The 15,925-nt window shown below is 36.8% G+C and overlaps 1 protein-coding gene across 1 annotated transcript in view; it reads right to left on the bottom strand.

Annotated features, from left to right (window-relative positions):
* The window catches only part of ACVR1C (activin A receptor type 1C), a 108,508-nt gene that overhangs the window by 21,529 nt on the left and 71,054 nt on the right, over nucleotides 1–15,925 (bottom strand). The window contains exons 3-6 of the mRNA XM_021665906.2: nucleotides 9,575–9,814; nucleotides 6,468–6,698; nucleotides 3,088–3,255; nucleotides 1,386–1,542 (exon numbers count right to left, since the gene is read on the bottom strand). Of these exons, the coding sequence (XP_021521581.1) occupies nucleotides 1,386–1,542; nucleotides 3,088–3,255; nucleotides 6,468–6,698; nucleotides 9,575–9,814 (796 nt within the window). The remainder of the gene's footprint in view (nucleotides 1–1,385; nucleotides 1,543–3,087; nucleotides 3,256–6,467; nucleotides 6,699–9,574; nucleotides 9,815–15,925) is intronic.

The raw sequence follows: 15,925 nt of genomic DNA, 5'->3' as shown, positions 1-15,925 counted from the left end.
TGCTCCGCAGCACTCCACCCATACTTTCTCTCAGTGAAGAATTTTATTTTACATTGACTCAAAAAAATTATAGCATGTTGGAACAAGAGTCAGTGTGAGAAATCTATAGACTATGGACCTGAGCCTTGCTGTGGTAGGGAGATTTTGAAGATTTCTCAGAACAGTGAAGTAAGAATGCAATACCCTCCCAAGTTCTTGCAAGAGTGTTAAATACTTTGAAGGAATCTAGCATCCAAGGCTTCCCTGAAGGTTCGTGATGTGGGGATGGTCAGATGGGCGAGGTAAGGCTTTTCTTGTACAGGGAAAAGAAGTCCCTTAGGGCTGCCCAGTGTGAATAAACTGCCTGGAAGTGTTCTGGGGCCTCAAAGTCTCCAGCAAATCATGAGAAGCACTCACAGGCACTGTCCTGTAATCTCAAATATGGCTTGAAGGCCAGTTATAGCAGCTTAGAATTTATCTACTCGCAAGGGCCTCTAACAACTCCAAGAAAATATTTTGGTTGCTTCTGATTTCAAGGTCAAGAACCCTGGAATTTTGCCAAAGTAATGAAGAGCCTGAAATTCAGGTAAAAAGAATTGGAAGTAGGCTGTCCATATGGCCACAGGCTGGCTACAACAAGAGAAACACTAGAAATCCCATTCCTAATGGGCCTGACCTGACACATGTGTGGTATATATTGTTAACTTCATGCTCATTCTTAATCTTCAGAGATTCTGTTCCTTGAAAGTGGGAATTGTATCCAAACTCGTATTATCTTAATTCATATCAATTTGGCAGACTTAATGATAAGTAAAAGTATGGTAATACATAAATTGTTACATAATATGTTTAAAGAGTAAGGGAATATAGTAGCACATAAGTGAATTCATTATTAGATATATAGAATATATATCTATTTCAACATATTGATTCTGCATCTATCTATTAGACACAGACTAGATCACTAATAGATTCCACCTATCTATTTCAACATACTGATTCTATGTCTGTTGTACAGAACCTAAATACGTAGAACTAGCCCTAAGTTTCAGTTCATGTACGGGATATAAAGGCTTTGGAGGAGCTACATACTGCTGACTTTTCTTCTTATCTGTAGGAAAATGCATTCTCAGAAAATGGCATACTAAAAATAATATATCACTATGTCTTCCACCATTTCTCTCCACTGGACTCTGTACCTAAATGGCTGGAATCCGTATGGACCAAAATGCCAACTCTCCTTGCTTTGCAACCACTGTGCCCACTAACTTCTCAGCGACCCAGAGAAAACTTCTTGATTTCTTGGGCCCAGTGGTTTCCCATTTGGACCTGAGCCTCCTCCACACACATGAGGACATTCATGCTTATTGGGCATCTTACTATGCTACCAAAGTCAGTCATCTTACCTCTTGGTTCCCACTTTAGGATTCTGAGGTATGTCAATAGTGTTCAGTATTGAATCATGCTTCACAGCCAACCCTAAGTCCGCTATGGCACAAGTTTCACATTTTTTCACTAAGATATTCTTTGATTTTATGTCTCGATGAGCAATAGCAGGTTTACCTATGAAGCATAAGAAGAACGTATGTATTTTTTTCTTTACTGAAGACTGAGTCTGTCCAAGAGGAATCATCGTGAAGACTTAGCTCAAAGTGTGCTAATTCAAAGAGTCTTCTTCAAAACTCTTGTCACTATCTAACTTATCTTGTTTATGTACATGCTGAATAATCTGTTTCTCCCAACTAAACTGTAAACTGAATGAGGTCATCATCATGCCTCTATTGGTTAGAGCACTAGAAGACTAGATCACTAATAAATATTTTTAATAGATGAGGAAATAATTAGTACTGCTATGTCCTCAGAAGAACATGGCAAATATTGTTTTGCAAAATAAGTCTGAAAACTTCTACTACCGTACACCAGCAGTTCTCAACTGTGGCCAAAAGATCCCCGAGGTCCTTGCAACTCTTTTCTAACTATGCATCTGTGTGATGTCACCTTTTTTTCACATATTTCAACCAAAACAACATATGAAAACAGATGAAATGAAGAACAGGTATGAAAATCCAGACATTAAAACAGACATTAAAGGGATTTGCAACATTGCAAAACAAAGCCAATATTTTCATTAGATCAGTTTGTGTATTGGAAAAAAAATGTTGTTATATTTAAAATATGTCATTTATGTTAACATTTAATTGGTTATTTTAAGAAAATTAAGTACTTTTAAACTCCTCAATTTTAATTTCTAATACTGTAAACAGTAATAGATATAAGCTACATACACAAAAACCTTTGTAGTCCTCAATAATTTTAAGAGTGTAAGGGGATCATGAGTTCAAATGTGAGAACCACTGCCCTGTCTAGATTAATTGACTCTACAGCCAACTTTCTTAATAAACAGAAAAGGTAGTAGGTACTATTTGGTCTTTAAGTACATGATATACAAATTTTTTTTTTCAAAATCACGTTACACTTTCCAATTACTTTTTTAATTATCAAAGGGAAACATTTAAATTATTTGTGTTCTCCGGATATAGGACATTTGCCACTAAAGCAAGATCTCCCAGGTACATATGCTAAATGGCAAAGATAGAACCACTAGGAATAAATTTTTTTAAATACTATTATGGATAAGATACAAAATAGTATACTGATGAGAGTTGGCTATATTATGACAACACCTTTAGCTTTTAAATTACCCTAAGTGACTGTTTCTTCACTTTTTTTTTTTTTAATAGGGTCTCGCTGTCACCTAAACTAGAGTGCAGTGGTACAGTCATAACTCACTGCAGCCTGGACCTTCCAGGCTCAAGTTATCCTCCCACCTCAGCCTCCCAAGTATCTGGGACTAAAGGCACATGCCACCACAACCAGATTTTTTTTTTTTTTTAGAGATGGAGATCTCACTGTGTTGCCCAGGCTGGTCTCAAATTCCTGGCCTCAAGTGATCCTCCCACCTAAGCCTACCAAAATGCTGGGATGATAGGTATACGCCACTGTGCCCAGCCTCTTTACATTTGATAATTATTTCTAATAAACTAAAATATAACTAAGTACTTCTATCCTCATATTCAAAGTGGAAAGAAATGAAAAGGAAATACATACCTTGTGTACCAACAATCTCCATATGAAGGTGTGCCAGACCACTAGCAATTGAGAGCGCCAGCTTGATCATTCCAGCCACAGTCACTATGTTTCTATTCAAATAGTCATATAAAGAACCCTGTTCATGATATTCAGATACCAGCCAAAGTTGAGTCCAAGTTCCATTATCTAACAAGAAAATACAATTTTTTGAGAAAGAAGCCAAAAACTTTTAACAAATATTAGTGTTTAAATTAATGTGTTAACACAGCAAAGTTAATTGCTTCAGTGGTAATGCTTACAGTCCAAGTTAGTAAAGAAAAAATTCTCAATGAATATCTGAAGATACTGATATGTTGGAACCCGTTATATGTGCCCACCATAAAAACAGAAAGTTGTGAGGTTGTGACTGATTCTAACAACTGAACAACTCCTTTCCTATTTCCTCTATATCAGTACCTGATGGCAATAGTGACCACATTATAGGAGAAACTACTGAGAGGTGAATTTAGGCTCAGTGTTGTGTTATAAATTACTCTGAGCTTTTAAGAAAAATTGTACCAATAAACATCAGAAATACAACAAATTTATGCAAAGTATTCTTTCTATATTATTTCTATCATAAAAGCTCTAACATTCTAAAAATGTTGATGTTATTCACCTTTCAAAATATAAAGTTGATTATTTTCCCCAAAAACTTATAGTAAGAGCCAAACACAATCACTAGACATTTTCAAATAATTTACCTCATTTAGCCAAAACCTAATCCAGCTTATAAAAGACTTTTAGAAATTACTCTAACACTTTTCTACATATTAGTAGAGTGAGCTTTAGCTTTGGAAATAATATGTCTACAGTAACCCTGGGCAGTCCTGACCAGTACTGACAATCAGGGAAAAGATCTATAATGAACATTTGCTAATGACCTATCTGGCCAGATGCTTTAGGTACAAGAGCTCTCTATTATCCAAATATTTAATTTCCAAATCTGGGTAGTGATAAAATTTCCTAGGAATTTAAAAGTCAACATAACATGGTAAAGCTCATTAACATACAACATATAAAAATAACCCATTCTCACACCTCTCTCCCTGAGTGACACCAGTCACTCTCTTGTCCTCTCATATCAATGCTTTTGTCTGACAGTTGACTAAAGAGTGAAACTGTAAATGTTGCAAAAGGTAAAGGAATTAAAAAATGAAAGTGTTGTTAGAGATCATTTGGAATCATGCAAAAAGCCACTGAGAAGTTAGAATATGATAGAGGTAGACCAGTTAAACTCAAGAAGAGAAAACCCAGGATAATCTCTCTTGTGCATATTATTATTATTATTTTATTTTTATTTTTTGAGACGGTGTGTTATTCAATCGCTTAAGCTGGAGTACAGTGGTGTAATCTCGGCTTACCACAACCTGCACTTCCCAGGAACAAGCAATTCTCTTGTCTCAGCTTCCTGAGTAGCTGGGATTACAGGCACCCACCACCACGCCCAGCTAATTTTTTGGGGGGTGGGTGGTATTTTTAGTAGAAACAGGGTTTCACCATGTTGGCCAGGCTGTCTTGAACTCCTGACCTTAGGTGATCCACCCACCTTGGACTCCCAAAGTGCTGGGATTAGAGGTGTGAGCCACCATGCCTGGCCATTGCATATTCTATTATAATCCAATAAACATCATGTTAAATTAGCCCATGAAGATGATCCATGTACAGTGATAACTGTTTTGACAGCATTGCTGATCAATCCAACCAGTAGGCTGTTCAGCTCAAGATTAGAAGAGAAAAGAAAACATTCTTAATGGCTAAATGAGAACTGTCTCATCCTCAATGATCTGGATATAGTTTCAAAGTATATGTAGTTACAAATCTGGAAAAAACTTATTTGTTAGCCATCTTACCTTTACCACTTTTCTCCTTAGCAAAATCAGAAATGACAAATCATCAACAAACATAATTATGGCCAAAATGTATGCTAAATGCTAAGCCTCTCTTTTCCATGCAATTAATAATGAATACTTTTATAATTAAGTTTATATTAGATAAAATTAACTATAGGTTCTTAATTTTCACAGGCTTTGGTGGAACCCTGACATCCATAGATAATTTGTGTTAACCCTTTTTTAAATTGGAGTTACAATCTCAACTCCACCAAAGTGCTTCATGAGTATTACTAACTGGAGTTAAAATTTAAAAGTTGACTGAATCAAGTTTTCCTCACTTTTGTTACCTATTAGGGGCACTAATGAACAGTTAAATGAATTTTGTAAAAAGAAGAGAAAAAGCATAGATAATCTACAAACTCTATATCCAATCTGTGATTATATAAACATAGGTACAATATTTTATGAGTACTTATTTTAAATATCAGAAAGCTGATGCTCTGACTTGTTCCATGAAACTCAAAAAATAACAAATATTGCTTGGCGCTGTTAATGTTGGCCTCAAGATACAAATTGTGCTCAAAGTAACATTAATAAAAAATTTCACTAAAATTGTCTTGCTTACCACCATTCTGATACAATCAAAAGAGATAATCAGAAAATTTAGATGAAGCCTTTTATACGAATGAAAAATATAGCACTTGCAAAGTTGAGCATTCAGCTAGTATTCATTGGTATGTCTGTATTGGTTACTAAAATATTGAAATATTTCCATCCTTGTTGTTAAACAACTGCTATTCAAAACTCTCAGGCCGGGAGCAGTGGCTCAAGCCTGTAATCCCAGCACTTTGGGATGCCGAGGTGGGGAGATCACTTCAGCTCAGGAGTTTAAGACCAGCCTGGCCAACACAGTGAAATCCCATCTCTACTAAAATTACAAAAATTAGCCAGGCATAGGGGCAGGCACCTGTAGTCCCAGCTACTTGGGAGGCTGAGGCAGGAGAATTGCTTGAACCCAAGAGGCAGAGGTTGCAGTGAGCCGAGATTGCACCACTGCACTCCAGCCTGGGCGACACAGGGAAGCTCTGTCTCAACAAACAAACAAACAACAACAACAAAAAAAAAAGCTCCCAAATTCCCAATGATACTCCTTTGCCCTAGACACCCAGATGCCTCCAGATCTCTTCATGACCAAGCAGCAACTAAAGGGATAAAACATAGCATGGCAGAGTTCTCCAGGATTCTGTTCCAGTTGAGGCTTCTGTTCTGATTAGTTGGTTCCTGCACCAAACAGTCAGCAAAAATTTGAAGCACTGCCCTGGCTATCTGGACATTATGATTTTCTATCACTCATTTGCCCTGCTTCATTGTATGGTTATATACATTTATCTGTGGGAAAGAGGAAAGGATTTTATATAAATTAGACTTTCATATAGACTTTATTAATAAAAGAGATGAATTTTTTTCTCATCTGCTAATAGACAACATTTTTTTACTTGCTGAACCCAATTACATTGGAAATACCTTTGTTGTCGGCAGCAATGAAACCAAGGATGTTTTCATGTCGTAGCATGACCGTCTGGTAAATTTCTGCCTCACGAAACCAAGATCTTTCATCTCTGGAGGAGAATATTTTCACAGCCACATCTTCCCCACACCATCTTCCATGCCACACCTCACCAAATCTACCTTTTCCTACTATTTCCTGAAGTACAATCGTCCTTGCAATTGTCCTTTGAACCAACAGAGGTAGACCTAACCAAAGAAAAGATAGAATTGATGATTAAACACAAATGCCAGAAAAGAACTCTCATAATAATCACTATTTTTAGATTAAAAAAACCAAACATTTAAGTTCTTTAATGATTTTATCTATTTTGAAAAAATAAGTACCATTATAGCAAACTTATTTAATGTCAAAGCATGCTGAAAAAAATATTCAAATTATGAATATGAATTTGTCTTCTCATATTCACAAGTAAACATTTTTTAAACATATCCTGCTGCTGCAGATATCTGATTTCCAAGAATTGCTGCAAATCTCCTTCATTTGTCCATCAAAGTCAGTCAGGTTACTAAGTACACAAGAGTAAATGCAAAAAAAAAAAAAAGTGTTAGCCTCTAAAATAAAATGCATGGATCCTGGTACAACTGGAAGAGTAAAATAATTCTTTGTAAATTTTTTCAAAACCAAGCTAAAATTGGAAAGTGAAGAATCAAATGCAATGATCAAGTGAGATAATAATATTGCACTAAAAGCAAGATATAGTCAAAGAAGATAATCAAATGAAAATATTCTGTGGAACAAAAAAAAATTTCAAAGAAAATGTATCTGGAGTGTATGTATAATGCTTATATTCTTTGAACTCCTAACTCTACCTCTAGAATTCTGTCTCAAATACTTAATGCAAAATGTAGAAAAATTTATGTCAATATGTTTAATACCTTATTATTATTAACAGGAAAAAATAAGGAAAAGTGTCAGGTAATGGAATAATTGTGAAAAAGTGCAGAGATTAAGAGCACAGATAAAGACATGGGTTCAAATTTCAGCTCTGCCACCTGGTTGGTAATCATGGGCAAGCTATTTCACCTGTCTGAGCTTCAGCTTCTTCTGCAAAACTGGGAACAATAAATATTACCCATCCCATAGAGATGATATGAGAATTAATAAGCAAGTTAAGCATCTAGCACAGTATCTAGCATATTACCTGCACATATTACATATTACATGGCTTAGAGCCAATAATAATGATGATGCTTATGAAAAGGTATTTAATAACAAAAAAATACTTTTGCTATATTATTGAACGAAAACAGCACAGTACATTTTATTCTTATAAATAAGTGTACCTAGCTATTCAAAATATGCATAGAAAATAAGACTCAAAAGGAAATATGCTAAACGTTATGATGGTTATTTCTCTTAGTGAAACTGGGTGAGTTATGACAGTCTTAATTTTCTACGTTTTCTTAATTTCCACAATAGATATTTATTACTCTTCAAATCAAAGGAAAAATAGTTAAAGAGGTTACAGTCTACATTTGTTCAGAAAAGTCACATTTAGTTATTGTTTTTGTACTCAGACAGCTAGGGAACCCTCGTAGCAATAAACCTGTAGCTTGTGGGAACTTTGGTCCATGCACCTAAAATGAGTCAATGTTCATTCATATGTTCCCATATGAACATATAAGCACAGCCTAAATAACGGCAGACTATAAATCTGCTGTTATGGATTTCAGCAATTAGTCACAAAACCCTACAGGCAGAAAGTGGGGGAGGGGGAAAAGGGGGAAGGGAGGGAAGGAGGGAGGGAAGGCAGTCTTCTAGCCAATAATTTAATTTAATTTAGATTCCAGTTTTTAAAACTTTGCAATTTGGGGGTTTTCTTACTAGTATTCTTCCTTTGAAAGATGCTACCTAATGTGTACAGTGAGGGTGTAAACATTTAGACTTCATTAGTGGGAGGGCAGGTGATTTTGTCCCAGAAGGAGCAAACTATCTGGGTTCGATTATGCTTTTCTTTTCTGATGAATCCAAAGCTGCTTCATGCTAATTATGGATGCACATAGAGATGTTATCACCCCTCTGTTGCCTACGTCTGTTAATTGTGCCTGCCTGGATTTTCCTGAAAGACATTGGCAAGGGAGTTCTTCAAAATGTTGGGCTATAATCTTAATGATTCTTCCGAAACAAGAAGAGATGCAGGGGCTTCTGAAGTGGCTCACCTATGGTCACTCTTGTTCAAATTTCTGTAAACCACAAGCTGGTAGGATTTGTGGATACATATATAAAAGTAGGGAATCCCCTACCATTTTAGGAAGTTTGTTATTCTGGGGAAAACTGCCCCACCCCCACCACCACCCACTCACCCCACCTCCTGCAAAAAAAAAAAAAAAAAAAAAAAAAAGCCTTCAAATGCACTGTGTTGTGAGAAAGGCTCATTTAGGCTATAATACTATATATAATACAGCCTGGTACTCTGAATGCTTTACCAGGGGTTCTGGAGTTCCATTAAAGAGGAAGAGAGTTATTAACCTCCTGTCACCGTAACCAGCAAAAGCTAGCACAGCAATGCTGAGCTGCTCTCTTTAATCTTCTGTTTCTTTGCCTTAAGAACAGATGAGTTCCCTGTTAACTTCACATACATCCCAGGGGGTATCTACAGATTCTGAAAATTTTCATAACCATAAGCAAAAGTGATCAAAGAACACACTTTGTATAACCAACATCTTTCCCTCAGAACTCAACACCTTAAATACCACAACCCTGACTTTTTTGTGTCCATAAAACATTACCAAGAAAGCAATAGTGATTGTTAGTAATCATAATGGGGGGAGGTAGGGAGGAGAGAAGGGAAACTGCTTTCTTACTTCAGAAATAAATTCTGAAGGAAAGTGAACATAAGAATCTGAACACCTAAAGCTACAAAAAGCAACTGAAAAGACTTAATTCTACAGGCCACGATGTTTTTCTCTTCATCAAATACTAAAAGGAGTTCCTATACCAGAGCTTATCATGTATCCTTTCAAGATGAAATTCATAACGTCTGGGCCATTTTTGTTAAAACATTTTTATTTACTTTTAAATAAAGAGTTTTCTTATGAAAAAATGGACAACGGTCACATACCAGAGCCAGATCCAGAGGCAGTTACATCATAAATCAGATCTTTTAGGGTTTTTCCAGCATTTACCAGATTGCACTCAGAAAATGGTTCCTCCACATTCGGTCTCTTTTTCTTCCTGTAGGAGCACTGTCGACCCTGGCATGCCCATATTGTCAGCATCACAGCTATGGACAGGAGGCAAACAGGCACAGTAATAATGACGGCCAGCTCCATGGGTCCAAGTTTTGGGGCATTTGATGATGCTACAGTTTAAAGAAGAAAAAAACATGATCATAAATCAACACATTTTAAGTATTTTTGGAAGTGGAATTGGAATCACCAAAATTTCACATCCAGAATATGCAGTTACACAGTATGCACTAATATTCACTGGTAAAGGCTCTCTGGTATAAGCAAAGATGGAGAAAGGAAAATGAGATTAGGCTGCAGCTAGGAATGGTTATGGCAGGTGACAATTAGCAATATGATTATGATAATGGAAACTAGCACATGGGATCTGTTTTTAGGATCTCTGAAGCATTTGACGCTTTTCTGTCTACTATTTTCCCTCCATTATTCAGCAGGACATTTTATTATATTATTATTATTATTTTGAGATGGAGTCTCACTCTATCACCCAGGGCTGGAGTGCAGTGGGACGATCTGGGCTCACTGCAACTACCACCTCCCAGGTTCAGGCAATTCTCCTGCCTCAGCCCCCTGAGTAGCTGGGACTACAGGTGCCTGCCACCATGCCTGGCTAATTTTTGTATTTTTATATAGACAGGGTTTCACCATGTTGGCCAGGCTGGTCTCGAACTCCTGACCTCAGGTGACCCAGCCACCTCAGCCTCCCAAAGTGCTGGGATTACAGGTGTAAGCCACCATTCCTAGCCACAGCAGTCCACTTTTAATGCATGTACATTCATTCTTTCATGCCAAAATAATTATTGGGCTCTTGCAATGTGTTGCCACTATTCCAGGTGCTGGAGATACAATGGTGAGGAAAGAGCCCAAATCCCTGTTCTTGAGTCATATACGTTCTCATACATCTATGACACAGATGTTTAACACAAAAGCAAGAAAGAACAGCATTATGAAAAAAATGAAGCAGGGAAGAGAGAGGGAGTGATGGTGGGATAAAAAGGATTAAGAAAAGGACTGTGAATTTTATTCTAAGAAGTTGTTTCAGGGTTTCGGTAAGACAGAAATATGATCTAACTTTTATTCTGAGTGGCCACTGTGTGAATAGACACTAGAGAAGCAAGAATAAAAGTGAACAGGCCAATTAGAAACCTAATGCAAGAAGTCAATTGGGAGACCAGGATGTTGAGTGACAACCTTACCTAAAATAGCACTTCTTTCCCATTCCCTGTTCACTCTCTAGACCCTTGTCCTGCTTGATTTTAACTCCTAGCTCTAATCACCACCTGACACATCATATACTCATTTATTTATTACCCAATTCCCTCCAGAGGACATGAGCTTTGGGAGAGGAAGAAGTTTGCCTGCGTTGTTCCCAGCCATATGTCCAGTGTTTACAATGATGCCTGACACATAGTAGATGATCAGCAAATAGTTCTTAAATGACAGAATTACTAAAAGTTCTACTAGTGGTAGTCCTATAAGAGACAAGACTTTTCATTTTAGAAAAAATAAATGTGATCATTGAAACCAAGTAACATAAGGATATAATTAAATTTGTGATTCTAATTTTAAAAACACATGAAGCCAATTTTTTTGCTTAAACTTCATCTTGCATTTAAGAAATCTTTTTTTAATTTAGAAAAAAGTGATACATGAAAAATCTATGATGACAGATAATTTCCTGTTTTTGAAAGAAGTTATTTTGACACTTGAAACTGACACATTGTTCATTTCCTTTTCATTGACTAAAGATAGCCTCTGCATCAATCCATTTCATCCCCTTGTCCTACTACTGCAGTGTTTCGTTTTTAATAAATCTTAGAGTGCATTTGATAGAATATGGGAGCAGAATTGAGGAGACTTAGGTTCTCAAACATCAAGGAGAAGGAGAGAAATCCAGGTTCTAGAGAGAGAGAAACCCAGCTCCACCTCTGGGCTACCATCTTCTTGCTGTGAACCTTTGGCAAACCGCCTCCCCAGCTGATTCTCCATCGGCCAGAAAAACCATGGGAGACCATGCTTGGAAAGCAATAGCCTGACACCTGCACCTTGGCATCTCAACAAATGGCAATGATAATGGCCTTGATAGTTTCGCCATTCGCCAGATGTCCTCCTTTGCACTGACAATGCTAGAGAGCTTAATACCTTAGATGTTCTTGCACTTTACCTACAATGTGTCAAAAAATACATAACTATCATTTGAAAACAAATATTATTTAATTCGGAAGGAAAAAAGAATCAAATTCCTCACAAATGTGTTCATAGAGATTTCACTATAATGCCAAAGATAGTCTATCTACTATCAGTAAGTAAAAGATTTAAAAGTTAAGTGAACTTCAGAAATGAACATAATCCATGCTGTTCTACTACTTTGCCTAGTGAATTTTCACTGATTACCAACTTTTCTTCCCCTGAGTGTTTCAGTATTCCTCTTAAATTATTAGTAGTTGTACAGGTGCATATGAGGAGAAGTTGGCCTAGAATGAGTGTTCTTAGAATAGGTACTAAAAGAATTCTCTGACTTGACTTTGCTTTAGTAATCATCAGCCATGGTACTTCCAACCTCTAAAGTTTGCTGTTATAAAATGATTTTATTGTGTATTTCACAATGATCTTTCAAACTGTCTCTATATTTTATGTCTGCACAAAGGTATTCCAATTTTTTTAAAAAGCCACAGAATGCATTTAATCTCCTGCATCTTACATAAACATCTATTTAAATGTGTTTTTAAATATACAATTCCACTGTTGAATACATTTACATGACTAAATTTTATTTTGATATGTGTTATTAGGAAACATCTATATAAATATTAGCATTAACAAGCTTATTGATCATCTTCATTTTTGTAAAGCTCTATTAAGCAGAGCTCAGATCATCACTATAGCAACTAATAAAGAAGCAAAAGGTCAGCAACACTGAAAAGAGAATAATCTCCATGAAAGTGCACCGCTCCAGTGATGGCTGTGACTCTCAGAGATGTTTATTACAGATGAGCAATATTTCTACTTTTGTGAACAAATTTACCAATATAAGTTAGTAAGGAAAAAATATTACTCAGCTACAAAAAGTCTAGCAACACCATTCAGTAAGAACTCCTTAAACACTGAGGAATTTTAAAAGCAAACATTTGTAAAACTATGCTTTAAACCAAATGTTGATGATAATCACTAGAGGGGATAAATGAAGAAAAACTGTAGTCTACATCCAGCAAATCATGGTACAAGAAGACAATCATGCAGCTAAGAATACATTTCAATAATAGTTAACTTTGATGCACATATTAATTTTTCTAGCAGGTTTTACATTCTTGATCACTGGAAAACTCATTATTTGATAGGTCACAATTTAGGTGATCTTCTGTGCCAAGCGAGATGCATACTGCATGGAATTAGCAGCTCCATGGGGGGACCTGTTAAATCCCAAAAGTGAGGTGGGAGGAGTGCCGCATTCTTAATTCAAGTGATTTCCCTCCTTAGAAAATTAGATCGAAGAGGATGAGGAAAATGAGAGAAAAGCACTAACCCAGAAAGGTGAGGGCCTAGCTGACAAATTTTCCCCCAAATGAGCCCTACAATATGTTAAACTGAGAAAATGCCAGGGAAGGAAGTATTAACAAGATAGCAAGAAGAGAAGGGGGAAGGGAGAGAAGGAGAAGAACGGAAGCAAAAAGAAAGGAAGGAAGGAAGAGGAAAGGAAATAAAGGAGGGAGGGAAACAAGGAGGCAGGGAGGAAAGGAAGAAAAGGAGGGAGGGAAGGAGGAGAAAGGGAGAGAGAGAGGGAGGGAGGGAAGAAAGGAAGGAAGGAGGCAAGCAAGGAAGGGAATTTTAATTTATCTTTGTGAGTTTTGCAACTCTCCCTGGAGATCTGTGTGGAACTGGTGATTGTGAAAGTCACTGGTGATTGCCACTGCCCAAGTAAAGATTTAGTTTAGATGCATCAGCTTCTCCCAAAACAGTTTACTATTCCCACTGCCTCCTCACTACTTCCTATTTCTTACTTTAAGGAGAACCTCAAGATGAAAAGATAAGACAATGTAGGCATGATCCCCACATTTTCTTCCCTGCTCCGTCTTTATTAAAAGTATGAAAAAGTATTGATGTTCATGAGATTTACGTGACCTTCAAATTAATTAATTTACATTTCCTTACCATATACTATAAGAAGGAGATGGCTGTGTGAACCTGAAGAAGTCAGTTTCTCAAGATGAATCTTGAATTGCAAACTGGGCCTAAATTTAAAATAGAGCCAAGTGGCCATTTGCTAACTAGAGACTACACACATACTGTGAGTTCCCAGAAAAGCCATACATCTGCTTAACTTTGGAACTTTCATAACTAACTGTTCCTGCCCACGTTACCTGAATCAACCAACAGGCTGTGGCCTGCATCAACCAATCAGAACTCAACTGCATCAACCAATCAGAACTAAGCAAGTTTTCACAAGAGGACCTGACTGAAAACCTAAATGGGAACTTCCTCTATAAAAGCCAAACAAACCCAGCCTTTGTTCTCTGGAATGTACCTTCAGTTTAAGCTGAGGGCTGTTTCTTCCCAGTTTGCAAACTATTTAATAGAATAAAATCTCTTTCCTCTAAATTCCTTCTCAGAACTTTTGTTCACACTTAGAAGTGGACGTATGCACTTGATCAATTGCCTCAAATAATTCATACTGACTACTGGCATTGAAATCTTCTAGTACGATATCTACATTTCAATTTACAGACACAGTTCCCCACTATATTTAAATGGCAATCAGCTGGCTATGAACAAAGGCATTACAATGGAGCGATATCTTAGAAACCCTCTGAGAATAGAGGGAGTGAAGAGATACGTCCTGCTGGAAAATTATTTAGAAACAAATTCAGGGGTGAAATAAAACAGAGACCTTTATCCAATCAAAGTGCATTCTTGTAAATCTTTTCAAGGTTAGTGCTTCCATCCCAAAAGTCACTGTAGTTTTGCTTGAACCCACTCTGCATCCTATTATTAATAGTTTTTGCCAAGTAAAAAGATATCATTTTGCAAGGTTCAATTCATGAAGATATAACTATTAATATCAAGTTTTCAACTGCTTTCTCACTTCCCTTAACCCATAAAAAAGAAAGCATTTCTTTCTCCAGCTTGTGGCTTTGAAATGTTCTCAGATAACACACCGACCAAAAAGCAATATTGCTGGAGATGCTTTTTGATGGGCCTGTTTCTGCCCTGGCACCTGGGAGAAATGCCACCACCATCAACTGAATGATGTGATGATGTTCTGTCCATCCACTCCTATAAACCCATGACACAGTCCTGTGACTTCATTTAAAGGGGATTTATTTAGTTCACAGTTTTCTTGGGGGAAAGAAGTAGAAATAATATATACAGCTGGAATAGAAGAGAGAATATACAACCACTACAACATTTGAAGCTAGCTCATTTATTAGTTCAATAGGAATAATTGCTTTGTCAAAAACAGAGTGTCACGTTAAGCAACGAGAAATCTCCCAAATCATCATGATGAACCTTCCTTAAATTGACACTTCACAGCATCCTAAAATGTGGGTACTATTATTTCCAATATTTGCTAGATGGTAACGAGAACACATTTCTAAATGATTTATTGATGCTTTACTAAGTTAGTTCAAAGACTAGCTCCAAATGGATTGTTTTGTATGCATGACTGAAAACAACTCTCTAGAGGAAATGCCAGAAAAGCAGGGCAGAGTCCACTTCCTTATGGAATTTAAGATCTACTATGTAATATATGACCCATCTAGAGAACAATTCCCAAACAACTACACAAGCAAAAATATGGAGAAGGTCGGGCGTGGTGGCTTACACCTGTAATCCAGCACTTTGGGAGGCCAAAGTGAGCAGATCACGAGGTCAAGAGATTGAGACCATCCTAGCCAACACGGTGAAACCCTGTCGCTACTAAAAATACAAAAATTATTTATCCACATCCTCTCCAGCATCTGTTGTCTCCAGATTTTTTAATGATTGCCATTCTAACTGGCGTGAGATGGTATCTCAATGTAGTTTTGATTTGCATTTCTCTAATGACGAGTGATGATGAGCATTTTTTCATATGTTTGTTGGCCTCATGTATGTCTTCTTTTGTAAAGTGTCTGTTCATGTCCTTTGCACACTTTCAAAAGGGCTTGTTCATTTTTTTCTTGTAAATCTGTTTTGGTTCTTTGTAGATTCTGGATATCAGCCCTTTGTCAGATAGGTAGATTGCA

Source organism: Aotus nancymaae, unplaced genomic scaffold (assembly GCF_030222135.1).
Source record: "Aotus nancymaae isolate 86718 unplaced genomic scaffold, 86718_ANA_hifiasm-v0.15.2.pri h1tg000029l, whole genome shotgun sequence".
In the NCBI taxonomy this organism is placed as follows: domain Eukaryota; kingdom Metazoa; phylum Chordata; class Mammalia; order Primates; family Aotidae; genus Aotus; species Aotus nancymaae.
Note: the sequence above shows the minus strand (reverse complement) of the source record. Positions and strands in the feature narration are given on the sequence as shown.